Genomic DNA, 18,513 nt, shown 5'->3' on the forward strand with positions numbered 1-18,513 from the left:
CCCACCGCCGCTTGTGTCTATGTTCTCCCTGTGTGGTCGCAATTGCCTGCTTGTGTTCCCGCTTTCCCCCGTTCTAAATAGCTGTGCCGCGCTCATGTTACCTAACTCAGTGCCTTCTGCGGGGATTGGAGACCTCTCTTCATTTCCGCACTTCAACTCTAGTAATTGCTTCTGCTGCGTCATCAGCAGAAGCATTAGCTAGGGGGAGCCGCGTGTGAAGAGAGGTCTCCGATCCCCGCAGAAGGCACTGGCTTAGGTAACATGCGGTACAGCTATTCACACCAGGGGAAAGCGGCAACACAAGCAGGCAGTTGCGAACCACACAGGGAGAGCATGGACACAAGCAGCGGCGGGGGCGGGGTTTACGGATATACATGGGGAGGTACACTGTGGGCAGAATGGGGACACCTAGGCACAGCAAGACACACACTAGGGACATAATGCAGACAGCAGAAATGGACTGGGGACATACAGGGAACACCTGGGGACAGTAGACATACGCTAGGAACATACTGGGTACAGCAGGACACACTAGGGACATACTGGGGACATACTGGAGACACACTTGGGACATACAGGGGACATACTGGGGACAGCAGGACACACATTAGTAACATACTGGGGGCAATAGGACACACACTGGGGACAGAAGCGGACACACTAGGGACAGATGGGGAACACAGGAGGACACTAATTGGGGGAGAACATCTTAAAGATGCTCCTGGAACATGGACCCTAGTTGCGTCTTATATGGCAAAAAATACGGTAATAGGATATGGGCCTTAAAGGATACCTGAGCTTGAAACTAAAAACAGATGCCCTGTGTGTGGGAAGGTGCGCAGCTTCTTACCAACGCCACCCTCCATGTAGCTGTATAAATGCCCCCTTTCCTCTGGTAAGTTGGCACCCTTTCACCCGAACATAGTTCTCTGCTCATATGCAGTATGTCAGGATGGTAACACACACACACACACACACACACACACACACACACACCGAGGAGCGCAGTAATCAGGACATACTGCACATGCACAGAGAAGTATGTCAAGGTCAAAAGGTGCCAACTGTGCTGACGTACTGGACAAAATGGGGCATTTTTACAGCTAAATGGAGGAAGGACGCTGGCACACTTAGCCCGGGTATCCTTTAAAAGTTAATTTCCACCATATTTCTAAACATTTAAAAGGCTATTTTTCAGGAAAAAAAAATTGCCTTTGTAATAATACTTCAGACAAAAAAAAAAATAATCTGCTGAAGTGCGTTAAAGGGTACCTGAGGTGACAAGATGAGACAGGCATGTGCATGTACAGTGCCAAGCATACAAATAACTGACATTGTTCTTTTTTACCTTTTTCTGCCTGAAAGAGGTAAATATGCAAGTGACAGTTTCTCTCAGTCAGACTATACAGTATCCCTCATTGATAATGAATAACAGCCACAAAACTCTTTGACAGAGAACAGCTTCTGAGCACAGAGGATAGATAAAACACGAAACTGTGTGATTTCTTAGAAAGTAATATTTAGGAGTAGGAGGATAGATACAATGGTTTATCTTATCAGTTTATTTTCACCTCAGGTTCACTTTAAAAATTGATGAAAGACTAAAAGGGCATTTCTCACGTATTAAAATATGGCCCTTGAAATAGCTTATTTACATATATAATTGGGAAAAGTATGCCATACAAGATCAGATAGTAGTTTTATTAGATAGTAAATAGTAGTTTTGGTGATCACATTTTGTGTGACAAAGATTTTCTGCCATAACTGATCACCTTTTCCAGCCATGAACTAAAATCAATCAGCAGGTTTATTGATTGGATACATAGGGATCAATACCTTAATGCCAAATCTGATCAAACAGATTTAATCTGCTAGGAAAATTGGCCCATATATAGTCTTCCTACAGCGCAAGTAGCACGATAAAACCATTCAACATGCAGCAAGTTTAGGGCTCATCCCTATTATGTGCAGTGCTAGCTGATACAGCATACTATACATTGCATGCACTCTGCAAGGATGTTAAAAAGGTCATAGAAGGCAGCTGTAACGTTCAAAGCAGCATGCTGGTGTGTGACATTACAACACTGCAGCACACATTTTTCCTCACAGAGCATGTAGCCGCATTTAGTAGACTGGAGCAGTGCTGCAACTGATAGTAATGCAGTGGCTTCACTAATATAATGCATACCATGATCCCCTGCATTCACTCCACGTGACCCTAACCACCATTTCACTCATTATTTCACTTAAGTGTCCCTTTATAGGCATATTTAATGTGATTTTCCTCTCTTCATAGCTGTTGAATATGGTTAAAGGAATACTGTAGGGGGGTCGGGGGAAAATGAGTTGAACTTACCCGTGGCTTGTAATGGTCCCCCGCAGACATCCTGTGCCCACGCAGCCGCTCACCGATGCTCCGGCTGGCTCACTTCTGGAATTTCCGACTTTAAATTCAGAAAACCCCTGCGCCTGCGTTGCCGTGTCCTCGTTCCCGCTGATGTCACCAGGAGTGTATAGCACAAGCCCAGTATGGTCTGTGCCTGCGCAGTACGCTCCTGGTGACATCAGGGGAAGCGAGGACACGGCAACGCAGGCGCAGGGGTTTTCTGACTTTAAAGTCAGAAATTACAGAAGTGAACTGGAGGCGGGGCCGGAGCATCAGTGAGCGGCTGCACGGGCACAGGATGCCTGCGGGGGACCATTAGAAGCCCCGGGTAAGTTCAACTCATTTTCCCCCGACCCCCCTACAGTATCCCTTTAAGCAAAGTGCTCAATTTGAAATGGAATTCAGAGTTGATATGGCTAGTCCAACGCAGAGTAAAATCACCCAATTCAACTTGCAAGTATAATGTACTTAACAGAAAGTATTTGTGATAATTCAGCTTCAAGTGAGAAACTGTGGTTTCCCATGATCACGCCCAAATATGCAAATCATCTCTTTATGCCCCTGAAGCCAGGCTCACATCCAGAACCGCGGGATAATCACACCGCACCATTTCATGTTTAAATCACCCTGCGGGCAAAGTACACCGACAGAGTGATGAAAGTAGCTCCGACCCCGACCCCGATCAGTGATGCGCTCCCTTACAGGACAGGATGTAGGCCACTGAATTTTGAATTATCAGCGCATGCGCACTGCGTCATGATCCTGCAGCCTATGCACCCACTGCCTCTAGTACTTTTAGCCACAGACCCTAATCAAGCATGCAGTCTCTGACTCAAGTCTGACTACCACAGTGCATCTCAGGTGCATTTTAAATGGGGCACTACAGCAAAAAATTGTAAAATACATGCAAACAGACAAATAAGAAGTTTTTTTTCCAGAGTAAAATAAGCCATAAATTAATTTTCTCCTAGGTTGCTGTCACAGTAGGTAGTAGAAATCTGACTGAAGCGAAAAGTTTTGGACTAGTCCATCTCTTCACTGGGGTTCTCAGGGATTTACTTATTTTCAAAAGCACTTAGTGAATGGCGGTTGCTCTGTCCAGCTGCCAAAAAAAACCTGTAGCGAGCAGGGAAGCTGTCCAGCATCATTGTTTGAATCCTTTTTTAGGAAATATTTTTTATAAAGAATAAAAGCCTTGCTGAGAACGCCTATGAAGAGATGAACCTATCACTTCTGTCAGGTTTCTACTACCTACTGTAAGTGACAGCAACATAGGAGAAAAGTAATTTATGGCTCATTTTACTCTGGAAAAAAACATACTTCTTATTTGTCTAGGTTTGCACTTTGTGGTGGAAGACACCAAGCAGAAGCACGCAAGTTCACTTTCCCTACTGTAATCTGTTGATTCTCAGCCTACTACATTTTGGATCTTAGCATCAAAGCATGGATCTCAAAGAAAACTGGTTATTGGGCTCAAAGCAGCTCTCATATATGGTATACAATAATGTTAAGACCAGATCCCTTCAAGGTGACCCCCGGTCACTCAGCACCTTCCTATGACAGTCAGCTTTTTAAAATGATTGGGTGGGGTTTCCTGCCCTATTATCCATGGCTGTAAACAGTCGCAAAGTCTTTCTTTCATTTAGGAGATGTAAATATGACAAAAAAGTCCTGATCATTGCTGAGATTTTTTTTAGCACATAGTATTCTACCAAACTATAGCTAGATACATTTACAGTGGGTTGCAAAAGTATTCGGCCCCCTTGAAGTTTTCCACATTTTGTCATATTACTGCCACAAACATGAATCAATTTTATTGGAATTATACATGAAATACCAACACAAAGTGGTGTACACATGAGAAGTGGAACGAAAATCATACATGATTCCAAACATTTTTTACAAATAAATAACTGCACAGTGGTGTGTGCATAATTATTCGACCCCCTTTGATCTGAGTGCAGTCAGTTGCCTATAGACATTGCCTGATAAGTGCTAATGACCAAATAGAGTGCACCTGTGTGTAATCTAATGTCAGTACAAATACAGCTGCTCTGTGAGGGCCTCAGAGGTTGTCTAAGAGAATATTGGGAGCAACAACACCGTGAAGTCCAAAGAACACACAAGACAGGTCAGGGATCAAGTTATTGAGAAATTTAAAGCAGGCTTGGGCTACAAAAAGATTCCCAAAGCCTTGAACATCCCAAGAAGCACTGTTCAAGCGATCATTCAGAAATGGAAGGAGTATGGCACAACTGTAAACCTACCAAGACAAGGCCATCCACCTAAACTCACAGGCCAAACAAGGAGAGCGCTGATCAGAAATGCAGTCAAGAGGCCCATGGTGACTCTGGACGAGCTGCAGAGATCTACAGCTCAGGTGGGAGACTCTGTCCATAGGACAACTATTAGTCATACACTGTACAAAGTTGGCCTTTATGGAAGAGTGGCAAGAAGAAAGCCATTTTTAACAGAAAGCATAAGTCCCGTTTGCAGTTTGCCACAAGCCATGTGGGGCAGGGGTCCCCAACCTTTTTCGGCCCGGGGACCGGTAACCGTCCAAAATTTTCTCTGGGGCCCGGGGGGGGGGGGGGGGGGGGTTCGGGATATTCGCGGCGGCACAGCAAGCACAGTTGCCCCAGTATAGGGAGCTAGTATAGAGACCCAGTATAGCTAATATAGTGCCCAGTGTGCCCCAGTATAGCTCGTATAGTGCCCCAGTATAGCTAGAATAGTGCCCCAGTATAGCGCCCCATGTGCCCCAGGATAGCTAGTATAGTGCCCCAGGATAGCTAGTATAGTGCCCAGTATAGCTAGAATAGTGCCCCATGTGCCCCAGTATAGCTAGAATAGTGCCCCATGTGCCCCAGTATAGCTAGAATAGTGCCCCATGTGCCCCAGTATAGCTAGAATAGTGCCCCAGTATAGCTGAAATAGTGCCCCATGTGCCCCAGTATAGCTAGAATAGTGCCCCAGTATAGCTAGAATAGTGCCCCAGTTTAGCTAGAATAGTGCCCCATGTGCCTCAGTATAGCTGGAATAGTGCCCCATGTGCCCCAGTATAGCTAGAATAGTGCCCCATGTGCCCCAGTATAGCTAGAATAGTGCCCCATGTGCCCCAGTATAGCTAGAATAGTGCCCCATGTGCCCCAGTATAGCTAAAATAGTGCCCCATGTGCCCCAGTATAGCTAGAATAGTGCCCCAGTATAGCTAGAATAGTGCCCCATGTGCCCCAGTGTAGTGCCCCATGTGCCCCAGTGTAGCGCCCCATGTGCCCCAGTGTAGGCCACCCTCCCCCCCGCGGCCGCCGCTCCTGTTACCTTATGAGCTGGCGGCCGCTTCCTGTCACAGATTCTCGTAGCCGCTCTCCTCCGTACAGCATCTTCTATTTACAGCAGCGCGTCGCACGGCTGCTGTAAGGAGGGAAGGAGGCGGGCAGCGGTTCCCATGGTAACGGCGAACGCCGCTACAGGAAGCCGCTGCCCCGCCTCCTTCCCTCCTTACAGCAGCCGCACAGGAAGCGCTGCTGTAATAGGAGATGCTATACGGAGGACAGAAGCTACGCGGAATCAGTGACAGGAAGCGGCCACCAGCTCATAAGATGACAGGAGCGGTGGCCGTGGGGGGAGGAGGGGCGAGAGGCCAGACCCGCCGCGGCCCAGCTGGCAACTGCCCACGGACCGGCAGTGGGCCGCGGCCCGGTGGTTGGGGACCCCTAATGTGGGGGACACAGCAACCATGTGGAAGAAGGTGCTCTGGTCAGATGAGACCAAAATGGAACTTTTTGGCCAAAATGAAAAACGCTATGTGTGGCGGAAAACTAACACTGCACATCACTTTGAACACACCATCCCCACTGTCAAATATAGTGGTGGCAGCATCATGCTCAGGGGGTGCATCTCTTCAGCAGGGACAGGGAAGCTGGTCAGAGTTGATGGGAAGATGGATGGAGCCAAATGCAGGGCAAACTTGGAAGAAAACCTCTTGGAGACTGCAAAAGACTTGAGACTGGGGCGGAGGTTCACCTTCCAGCAGGACAATGACCCTAAACATAAAGCCAGGGTAACAATGGAATGGTTTAAAACAAAACATATCTATGGCCCAGTGCACACCAAAACCGCTAGCAGATCGTCAAAACGGTAGTGGTTTTGGGAGCAGAGAGCCGATATTTGCCGGTTGCACATCGAGCGTATTTTGTATGTGATCCGCCGGCCGCATCAGCATTCGCGTGGCTAATGTATCTCTATGGGCTGGTGCACACCGGTGGTTTGAGGTTTTAAGCAAACCGCAAACGTGCAGCAAGAGGCACGTTTGCGGCTTGCTAAAAACCTCAAACCGCCGGTGTGCACCAGCCCATAGAGATACATTAGCCACGCGGATTTTCAAGCGGATGCGGCCGGCGGATCCGCCCAGTGTGCACTGGGCCTATGTGTTAGAATGACCCAGTCAAAGTCCAGATCTAAATCCAATCGAGAATCTGTGGCAAGATCTGAAAACTGCTGTTCACAAACGCTGTCCATCTAATCTGACTGAGCTGGAGCTGTTTTGCAAAGAAGAATGGGCAAGGATTTTAGTCTCTAGATGTGCAAAGCTGGTAGAGACATACCCTAAAAGACTGGCAGCTGTAATTGCAGCAAAATGTGGTTCTACAAAGTATTGACTCAGGGGGTCAAATAATTACGCACACCCCACTTTGCAGTTATTTATTTGTAAAAAAGGTTTGGAATCATGTATGATTTTCGATCCACTTCTCACGTGTACACCACTTTGTATTGGTCTTTCACATGGAAAAATTCAAGTGGGGCCGAATACTTTTGCAACCTACTGTATATGAGGCTCTACACCCTCTAAACCAGTGCTTTTCAACCTGTGGTACACATACCACCAGTGGTACTGTTGGCCAAGTGGTACACGACAGGTTTGCCTGCCACTTGTCCTGGTCCTGTCTCCACAAAGTTAGCTCCCCTTCACTTGCTCCTTACTCTGCTGCCCTGAATACTTCAGACCTCAGATCAGCCAGGCAAACGGTGCACATTGATGGCACATATACTTCAAATACAAGTGAGCAGTGATGTCACTTCCTGTATTTGAAGTATAAGCTCCGTCACTGTGCACAGTTCCCCTGGCTGTCTCTTCACTGCTGTCGGGCTACTGCTGATCTGATTTTACCTCAGATCAGAGGTAACCCAGCAGCTGTACCTGTAAGAAAAGCTGTAAGTGTACCTGTAAGAAGAAAAAAAAACCCCCAAAAAACAGTGCCCCTGGCGGTTATTTAGCTCTGAAGGGGGAAGCCTCTGGATCCTAAAGAGGCTTCCACCTTCCTCCTCAGTAGAGGGAATCCAGTGCTACGGTCCCCCAAAGATCTCCTTGTCAGGGCTTGTAGGCATTCGCAGTAACAGCTCTCTACTTGGGCTCCGGCAGAAGCATCCAAGCCAGATCAGGTCCGCTCTACTGCGCAGGCACACTGGTGGTATTTGAAAATTTTCAGGGGAAAGAAGTGGTACAATTAGTGAAAAGGTTGAAAAGCTCTAAACCAATTAAATTTCCACACCAAAGGGTTGTGGTTTTCTCCAGTTTTGTTAACCTTTTGCCGACCGCGTCATGCCGGTGGGCGTGGCCGCGGCGGCAGCCCCAGGACCGCCTAACGCCATTTGGCGTAAAGTCCTGGGGCTCTGTTGTGCAGGAGATCGCGCGCAGGCTGCGCGCATCTCCTGCTTGGGGGGCGGAGCTCCGCCCCGCCTTCAGTCTCCGAGCGGCTATCGCCGCTCGGGAGACCGTTAGACGGCGATCTCGTCGTCTATTTAAGATCACCGTCTATTTACATGGTGCAGCGCTGCGATCATCAGCAGCACTGCACTGGGGACAGCCGTGTGACACGGCTGTCCCCCTGGGGGACAAGAGAGCGATTTGCTCTCATAGGCAGAAGCCTATGACAGCCGATCGCCATAATTGGCTGGCTGTAGGGAGGGAGGGAGGGAGGGAGGGAGGGAGGGAAGGGATTTAAAGAAACAAGGTTTTTTTGTTTTGTTTTTTTAAAAAGGACAACAATAACATTTATAAAAAAAAATAAAAAAAATAAACATGGGGGGAGCGATCAGACCCCACCAACAGAGAGCTCTGTTGGTGGGGAGAAAAGGGGGGGGGGGAATCACACTGTGTTGTGCGGCCCTGCAGCTTGGCCTTAAAGCTGCAGTGGCCAATTTTACTGAAAATTGCCTGGTCACTAGGGGGGTTTAGCCCTGCAGTCCTCAAGAGGTTAATGAGCTTCAGCTATTTGGTTCTAGGATTACCTGGTCTTCTAGGAGGAACTTTAGGCACAACCTTTGGTGGTGGAGTAGCAGGATCAAAGAAGTCTGACAGGTCAAAATCATCTGTAGAGAAAACATGGAGGTTAGGCATTTACAACAACTGGCTCATTTATTTCGTTACAACAGAATATTTTAAAAATGTGGCTTTAAATTGACATTGAGAGAAATTCCATTTTAGCAATGTAAAAATTAAATTACACGATTCAGCAACCCACAGGTCCTCCCTGCTCCACATCATCTTTCCAGGAGTCTGTACTCCTTTCAGTAACATGGTAGCTGCTTCTGCAGAGAGTCCATCACTAGAGAGGTGTGGTTGCAGCAGGGATTCCACCCAGATGTCATAGACAACCTCCAGTGACATAGGCTGCATCATTACAACTACTATGTGACTGGGTGGAACCAAGGCCAGACTTTCAGATAGGAGAGAGGGGCTATGCAGATGCACCAAGCTTTCAGCAGTGACGAGCTATAGACTTGGGATTTGTTGCAGCAGGATAAATAAATATTCCTCTTGCAAGAAAAAGAACTTAATAGAATATGATTCAGCGCATTCAAAATAGCACTAGACGGAACTTGGGCTTTACAGCACATAAGTATAGAGGTGGACTGAGGATGCTGCAATGTGGTTAAAAGCAATAATACACAAGACATGAAAGGTCATGTCTCTCATAAACATACTTAGTTTACGAAGATTCACAGGTTTTTTTGTTGTTTTTTTTAATTCTACGGAGATTTAAAATCGAACTGGCCTATGCTGGTGGAACATTATTGGGCTTCCTGGTCATGTAGCTAAAACACGGATCAGTCAGATGCCCATTTTGACCACTGTGCACCCCCATAACTACCTACAATAAGTGTGAGCATCAGAAGAGGACCATGGACCAATGCAAAATGAAGGTCTGGGGAATAAATATAAATACATACAGGATCTTCTCAAAAAATTAGCATATTGTGATAAAGTTCATTATTTTCTGTAATGTACTGATAAACATGACTTTCATATATTTTAGATTCATTACACACAACTGAAGTAGTTCAAGCCTTTTATTGTGTTAATATTGACGATTTTGACATACAGCTCATGAAAACCCCAAAAATTAGCATATTTCATCCGACCAATAAAAGAAAAAAGTGTTTTTAAAACAAAAAAGTCAACCTTCAAATAATTATGTTCAGTTATGCACTCAATACTTGGTCGGGAATCCTTTTGCAAAAATGACTGCTTCAATGCGGCGTGGCATGGAGGCAATCAGCCTGTGGCACTGCTCAGGTGTTATTAAGGCCCAGGATGCTTCGATAGCGGCCTTAAGCTCAACCAGTGTTGGGTCTTGCGTCTCTCCACTTTCTATTCACAATATCCCACAGATTCTCTATGGGGTTCAGGTCAGGAGAATTGGCAGGCCAATTGAGCACAGTAATACCATGGTCAGTAAACCATTTACCAGTGGTTTTGGCACTGTGAGCAGGTGCCAGGTCGTGCTGAAAAATGAAATCATCTCCATAAAGAGAATATATATATATATATATATATATATATATATATATATATATATATATATATATATATATATATATATATATTTGTTACGATAAAAAACATCAGTTAAATATATCATATAGGAGACACACACAGCAGTGTTCTCCCCAGGCTCTTTTAGCCGGGTGCTCCACCCGGCTAGTTTTGGTGACTCACAGAAGCACTGGCCCTGCATTCTCATCTCGTCCCACCCGGCTACTTTTTCATGCCACCCGGCTACTATTTCATGCCACCCGGCTGGAAAACATTTTTGGGGGAGAACACTGCACAGTGATATTTGAGAAGTTAAGTGAAGTTTATTGGATTTACAGAAAGTGTGCAATAATTGTTTAACCAAAATTAGGCAGGTGCATAAATATGGGCACCACAAAAAAAGAAATGAAATCAATATTTACTAGATCCTCCTTTTGCAGAAATGACAGGCTCTAAACGCTTCCTCTAGGTTCCAATGAGAGTCTGGATTCTGGTTGAAGGTATTTTGGACCATTCTTCTTTACAAAACATCTCTAGTTTATTCAGGTTTGATGGCTTCCGAGTATGGACAGCTCTCTAACTCACACCACAGATTTTCAATTATATTCAGGTCTGGGAACTGAGATGGCCATTCCAGAACGTTGTACTTGTTCCTCTGCTTGAATGCCTTAGTGGATTTTGAGCAGTGTTTAGGGTTGTTGTCTTGTTGAAAGATCCAGCCCCGGCGCAGCTTCAGCTTTGTCACGGATTCCTGGACATTGGTCTCCAGAATCTGCTGATACTGAGTGGAATCCATGTGTCCCTCAACTTTGACAAGATTTCCAGTCCCTGCACCGGCCACACAGCCCCACAGCATGATGGAACCACCACCATATTTTACTGTAGGTAGTGGTGTTTTTCTTAAAATGCTGTGTTTTTCCTCCATGCATAACACCCCTTCTTATGCTCAAATAACTCAATTTTTATTTCAGCAGCCCAAAGCACCTTATTCCAAAATGAAGCTGGCTTGTCCAAATGTGCTTTAGCATATCTCAAGCAGCTCTATTTGTGCTGTGGGCGGAGAAAAGGCTTCCTCTGTATACAGCACCTCCTTGTGTAAAGTGCGCCGAATAACTGAACAAAGCACAGTGACTCCATCTGCAGCAAGAGGATGTTGTAGGTCTTTGGTGCTGGTCTGTGGGTTGACTGGCTGTTCTCACCATTCGTTGCTTTTGTTTTTTGGAGATTTTTCTTGGTCTGCCACTTTGAGCCTTAACTTGAACTTAGCCTGTGGTCTTCCATTTCCTCAATATGTTCCTAACTGTGGAAACAGACAGCTGAAATCTCTGAGACAGCTTTCTGTATCCTGAACAATCTTTGTCATCAGGTCATTTGAGAGTTGTTTTGAGACCCCCATGTTGCTACTCTTCAGAGAAAATTAAAAGGAGGAGGGAAACTTACAAATTACTCCCTTAAATACTCTCTTAATAATTTGATTCACCTGTGTATGTAAGTCAGGGGTCACTGACCTTACCAAGCAAATTTGAGTTCCAGTTAGTTCTAAAGGTTTTGGAATCAATACAATGACAACAGTGCCCACATTTATGAACTTGCCTGATTTTATTTAAACAATTATTGCACACTTTCTGTACTCAGGTTCAGAAAGTATCCCTGGAGGCCCCATCTTGGAACCTACAGGACCTAAAACTCTCCTTTACTGGGAAATTCTGAACGCAGTTATTAACTTTGATCTAGAAAAACATCTTCTCTGGTTCTGCACCAATCTTCTGTGAACTTTCTGAGGCTCTATCTCAGGTGTATACACATCAGATGTGCCTATATTACCTGTACGATTGTGGCTTGTGTGTAACGGACTATGTTTTAGAATCAGGACAGCAATGGCAGCTTTCATAATCTCTTAGCAAAGGTCCACTTTCAAGCACTACTGCTAATGGTGGAAGATATCACAGAACACTTTTAGAGGTTTTGTGGAGTCTATGCTTTGATAGATCAGTGGTGTTACGGCAGTACAAAGCAGAGTTAAAATAAGGTAGGTAGTTTTAAAGTTTTAGCTGATCAACGTAAAGAATACTCCTTTTATACAGTAAGCCACTGGACTTATTATGTTCTATGAGAAACCTACACAGATTTCCATGCTAGGGACCGGTCTAGTCTTGAAAAACACTTTGGGGCCTATTTCCACTAGCTGTTAGTCAGGGCAGTTTTCCACACACAATTTCGGATGCAGAATTGAAGCCTATTGAAATCAATAGGCAGCAGCCATCGCGTGTGGCCATAAAAAAAAAAAAAAAATTGTGCCAGGTGCAGTTTTCCACAGATCGCATCTGAATCCCTATAGACGTGCATGGCATAGCAATAGCAATTCAGGTACAGCTTTGCAAAATTGCAACAGCACTGATCCAATGTTTGATTCAGAAACAGACAGAGCACCCAGTGGAAGAATCTGATAAGCTCAGATAATCACATGCACAGTAATGCACAGTATTTGTTATCTGATCAATCATCGGAAGAAAATAACTGGATGCGAGCTGCCCTTTAGATTTGTTATTCTAGATACAAAATTAATTGGAGAGATATAAAGAATGACTCTAAAGTAACTGTATTTAAAACTGTTTGAAGGGGGAAAAAAATCAATAGTTATGAGCCATCGGCTTGTGCTATAGCGCTGAGTCATCTCTCTACTCATATCTGGTTAATAATATATAAGATGTAGTAGTGTAAATCACAGAATTACAGATTTGGAGCTTAGTGGTGCACAGATAAATGGTAGGTCTGGACTGCGGCAAGTCTGTAGGTAGTATCAGACCCCAAAATGCAACAAACCTTGAAAACTTGAATATTAAAGAACAGAAAGCGAATTAAAAAAAAAAATGACCTTATATACATACATATATATATATACACCGCGCAGGGACGTAACTAGAAATCCCTGGCCCCCCCTTGCAAAATTGGATGGGGCCCCCTCCCCCTGCACACTGGATAGGGACTGTCTACAAATCTTTGTTTACAAAACTTTGCATGATTCCTTATTAGTGTCTGAGCAGATGCAGTCATTAGAACAATTGTGCAGAGAACAAAGATTTTTCTCTCCTTGCCCTTAGTTGTCAGTCTCTCAGGATGGAGCCCCCTGTGGCTTCTGGGCCCCCCTGCGGATGCATCCCTTGCAGGGCCTATTGTTACGCCCCTGACACCACGCGCGCTCACACACTCTACTAACCAGACCACCTTCTTCTATTGCTCAAGTTCTAACACTTGTATCCATTGTAGGCATTCACCGCATTGGTCTGGGGTCAATATAGGAACTATGACTGGTTTCTGCCACAAATGCAGCAAGCTGAAATGCACCATTTATGGTGACACATGTCTCTCATGGCCATGCTAGGTGAATGTCACACAACATCGCTGTGCCAAGGCTGTACAGATGCGTAGTGAGCCTGCAGGCCAATAACGTGCTCTATTACAATGTCTTGGGGGGGGGGGGGGGGGCATTGATTCTGTTGCTATTCAGGTACTACCGCAGCCAAACAGGTCAGCAGGTCTGCCAGCCAGGCAACTGGTTTTGTTTAGAAGGAAATAAATATGACAGCCTCCATATTCTTCTCATTTCAGTTGTCCTGTAAGGACCAGAGCCTTTTTCTCCCCAGAATTCATGCACAGATCACTGTGGCTCGCTCACATTGATTATAGGGTGAGGAGCCAATTAAATATGCTTTTCACTTACTATATCCCACCCCTTGACAGACACCACTGTAATGAGATAATCATCAATCATCAAGTGCAATGACTTTGTGGGATGTGGAGAAGACAAGACAGTGCTAATCAGAGCCAAAGAGGCTTCCAATACTTTGCCTCCATGGCCATGTGACCTGGAAGTTGGAGACACTTTAGAAATGGGTGGGTCACAGTTATATTAGTGATGGAGGGAGAGTATGGTTCAAGTAATGGAAATAGGCTTTATGCAATCTGTGCTAGCAAATTAAAGCCACTGGCTGCTGATCAATTGGCTGTGTTTGCAGTGGCTGTATAGTATACTGGTTAAGGGCTCTGCCTCTAACACAGGAGACCTGGGTTAGAATCTGAGCTCTTCCTGTTCAGTAAGTTGCACCTATTCAGTAGGAGATCTTGGGCAAGACACCCTAACACTGCTACTGCGCCCTAGTGGCTGCAGCTCAGGCGCTTCGAGTAAATGCGATATAAATGTTATTTTTCTTCTCTTAGTCAGATGCCAGCTAACTGATTGGCAGAGGATAGCTTTCATTTTCGAGCGCAGCTTCCGCTTCCTAAGTGAGCAGAGATATGCATAATAGAACAATACTCACTCATTCTAAGTCATTTTCAGAGAAGCTGCTGCTAACTTAGCTCTTACCTGTTTTCTTGGGTGGGCTCGGTGGTTTTGGTTTAGGCTTAGCTGTTAATGTAGAAACAAAGTGTCAGAATTACACAAATAACAAGGCAATGTGTTTGGTAAATAGATGGAATTTTTAAGGCTTCTGTTGCCCATTTCTGTTGGTCTCTCCGTATCTTTACTGCTCCCGAATCCAACACAAATGCATATCCAATAAGACATTGCAAACAGTAATAATTGAAAACATTGTGCAGTAACCCATGACAATATAATAGATTTTGTCTATTAGTCAAGAGCAGTCAGCAACGGTACGCAAGATCACGGCTATAGGTACATACAGATATACAGCTGTGTTCAAAATTATTCAACCCCCACTGAAATTGAGTGTTTTGGCCAGTTTGACATTTAATTGTAAACAAGATGACTGAAATGATCAAAATCAATCAAAAAGGCACTTGTTAGTCAGACAAATATAACATAACATTTATAATAAAATAAGCACAAATGTCTTTTCTGTGCTCACATCATTATCAGTTTTATTCAACCCCCAAGTGACATTCATTCTTAGTACTAAGTACAACATCCTTTTCCAGTCATAACAGCTTTTAATCGTGAAGCATAGCTTGACACAAGTGTCTTGCAGCGATGTACGGGTATCTTAGCCCATTCTTCATGGGCAAAAGCTTCCAGTTCAGTCACATTCTTAGGCTTGCTCGCTGCAACTGCTTTCTTTAAGTCCCACCAGAGGTTCTCAATCGGATTTAAGTCTGGTGACTGCGATGGCCACTCCAAAATGTTCCAGCCTTTAATCTGCAACCATGCTCTAGTGGACTTGGAGGTATGCTTGGGATCATTGTCCTGTTGAAAGGTCCAACCTCTCCCAAGCCTCAGGTTTGTGATGGACTGCATCACATTTTCATCCTAGTACTGAAGAGAATTCATGGTACCTTGCACACGCTGAAGCTTCCCTGTACCTGCAGAAGCAAAACAGCCCCAAAGCATGATTGACCCCCCGCCGTGCCTCACAGTAGGCAAGGTGTTCTTGTCTTCATAGGCCTTGTTCTTCCTCCTCCAAACATAGCGTTGATCCATAGGCCCAAACAGTTCTAATTTTGTTTCATCAGTCCACAGAACACCATCCCAAAACTTTGAATAAAACTGATAATTATTTGAGCACAGAAAAGACATTTGTGGTTATTTCATTATAAATGTTATGTTATATTTGTCTGACTTTGATTTAATTGTAAACAAGATGACTGAAATGATCAAAATCAATGTCAAACTGGCCAAATCACTCAATTTGATTAATTGAAAAATTTTCAACACAAATGTAGGTACACTGAACTGTTACCGCTACTATCGCCAGGGACAGCTCCATCTGTTAAAGGGGAACTTCAGCCTAAACAAACATGGTCATTAAAGGAGTTATCGGGCAAAAAAAAAAAAATGAGTTTCACTTACCTGGGGCTTCTACCAGCCCCATGCAGCCATCCTGTGCCCTCGTAGTCACTCACTGCTGCTCTGTTCTCCCTCCGTCAGCTTGTTTAGTTTTTGCCGACCCCCGGGTCGGCGGGCCGCATTGCGTACATTTTTACGCATTCCCATTGGTGCAGGAACATTAACACATACATTTTTATGCGTTAGTGGTGCAACGCGTAACATTTTACACGTTGAACCACTAACGCGTAAAAATGTAGAAGTTAATGTTCCTGCACCAATGGAAATGCGTAAAAATGTACGCAATGCGGCCCTAACGAGCTGACGGAGGGGGACCAGAGCAGCAGTGACTGACTACGAGGGCACAGGATGGCTGCATGGGGCTGGTAGAAGCCCCAGGTAAGTGAAACATTTTTTTTTTTTGCCTCATAACTCCTTTAAGTTACTTTAGTTATGTTAATTAAAATAGATAGGCAATATCATCTTTTACCCACTCTGTTTTAAAAGAACAGGCAAATGTTTGGGATTTCATGGGGGCAGCGATCTTTTTGGTTGAAAGGAGGTGACAGGGAGCATGAGACACAGTTCCAACTGTCCTGTGTCCTGATCACTCCTCCTAGGCTTCAAATCTCAAATTCAAAATAAAAAAAAAATAAAAAAATTTGCACCAAAACAGCAGAAGGAGAACAACATCAGAAATCCCATCACAGCATTAGGGGAAAATGCTCCTTTTAAATTATCTAGCTCTATACGATTTCTAAAAGCCTGGGTGATATTACAACCACCCTTCCTCCTTTGTATCCTTAAAAATTCCATAACATTAAGTTAAAAGGGCTCCATTTGTCACCTAAACTGAGCAAACTCGCCAGGTCTTTGTTGGCAATAACATGTTATTTATCGCTTCCTTACTCCCCCTTTTTCCTTTCATGAATACACTTCATTCAGTTTACCGACACAAACAACGTTTTCATTACCGCATGCGGTAAAATATGCTTAGAACATGCGTTAAATTTGATGAATCCACTATCAACAACATATTATGCGGTAATTTACCGCTTGGGCGATAATGCATGCGGTAATGCTTTATGAATCGAGGCCATTGTGTTTTTATTGGGTGAGAAGCACAAGCGTCGTAATGGGGGGGGGGGGGGGGGGTGCAGGGAGTGCGATCCGCACCAGGCAGGGTGATGCTGGCAGCCACTGGGTAGAAATAGACCCCGGCCGCCCTGAGGGGGGGGGGGGAGCTGTAATGGAGGGTGGAGCCGCAGCCGCGGGGAGGGCAGCCTGACCTCTCCCTCCCTTCCTCTCCCCGGCCGCCCTCCGTGCTCCCCCCCCCCCTACCGTTACATTACAGTTAGCTCCGCCCATGTGATGTCATGGCCACACCCATTTTTTGTGCTGTGTGTCTTGTGCGGGAGGTCCGCGCATGCGCATTAGACCCAGACTGGACGTGACTGAGCTGTTCCCGGGGCTGACTGCAGCTGAACGGTAGACCGCAGGAGGAAGGCTTGGGACTCACGCGTGCTTATGGGGCTGGAGAAAGCCCCGGGTAAGTATCAAATTTTTTGTTATTTTCAACTCAGGTACACTTCAAAGGAATCATCAGACAACCCCCCCCCCCCCTCTTACCAAGGGCTTCCTTCAGCCCCTTTAAGCCATCTAAAAAATGGTCAATGCTTTTCTTTAGTGATCAGAACCCAAAAGCACTGGTGAAAAGAACTAGATTTTGTTTACGCATAGATGTAAAGGGGAACTTTAGCCCAGGATTAAACTTCATCCAAAACAGAAGTCAATATCCGCTTATCTTCTAAAAAATCTTTACCTTTTCTCAAATAGTGTAAAAATGCTGACTTACAGGCGTGTGTGTGTGTGTGTGTATATGAACAAATGACATGATTAATATCAATCATTTCTTGATCCATCTTCTATTTTTAACTTCTCACTTTGCAATGAATTGATTTTGCTCCCATCCCCCACTATCTTTTTGTGAAATTCCTCTTTAAATTTTAACTCATGGGGAGGCACACCAAATGAAATGCTTACGTTTTTCTGTAGGGAAATCGTCCAATGCATCTTTCAGACTGAAATCTTGTCCATGAGCTAAATAAAACAGCAAAGAAAAAGGATACAATTAAATAAAAAAAAATATTGTAGCATATGCAAATGCTATTACGATAATACATTCAGTACATTTTAGTCGAATGTAAGATCTCTCATACATCAGAATGCAGATGACCACACCTGACTAAAGTTGTCCACTGATATAAAAGTGTGAATGGTTGAGAAAGCATGAGGACTGGCCACAGAGCAATGTATCAGGTAAATGACCTCCAAGCAGCAATGCTTACATTATACAGTATGCACACAACCTTCTGATCGCTTAGCAATCAGAACTGTCAAATGTCACCACCCTTGTATGAAATTAAGAAGTCTGCAGCTAAAAATCCTGTCTTCAAATAGAAATTGTATGACTAGAAGCAGCTGAGCAAGTTATTAGCAGGGCTGTGGAGTCGGTACAAAAATTTT

The 18,513-nt window shown here is 44.6% G+C and overlaps 1 protein-coding gene across 6 annotated transcripts in view; it reads right to left on the reverse strand.

Annotated features, from left to right (window-relative positions):
• CD99L2 (CD99 molecule like 2) overlaps window positions 1-18,513 on the reverse strand; it is a 137,743-nt gene that overhangs the window by 47,949 nt on the left and 71,281 nt on the right. For all 6 annotated transcript variants that reach the window (XR_011023577.1, XM_068251029.1, XM_068251028.1 and 3 more), the window contains exons 2-4: window positions 18,031-18,087; window positions 14,572-14,613; window positions 8,678-8,758 (exon numbers count right to left, since the gene is read on the reverse strand). Coding sequence is in view for 5 of the 6 variants with exons in the window: in XM_068251029.1 (XP_068107130.1) it covers window positions 8,678-8,758; window positions 14,572-14,613; window positions 18,031-18,087 (180 nt within the window). In the remaining variant the exon portion in view is untranslated. The remainder of the gene's footprint in view (window positions 1-8,677; window positions 8,759-14,571; window positions 14,614-18,030; window positions 18,088-18,513) is intronic.

This window comes from Hyperolius riggenbachi, chromosome 8 (assembly GCF_040937935.1).
Source record: "Hyperolius riggenbachi isolate aHypRig1 chromosome 8, aHypRig1.pri, whole genome shotgun sequence".
NCBI lineage: Eukaryota > Metazoa > Chordata > Amphibia > Anura > Hyperoliidae > Hyperolius > Hyperolius riggenbachi.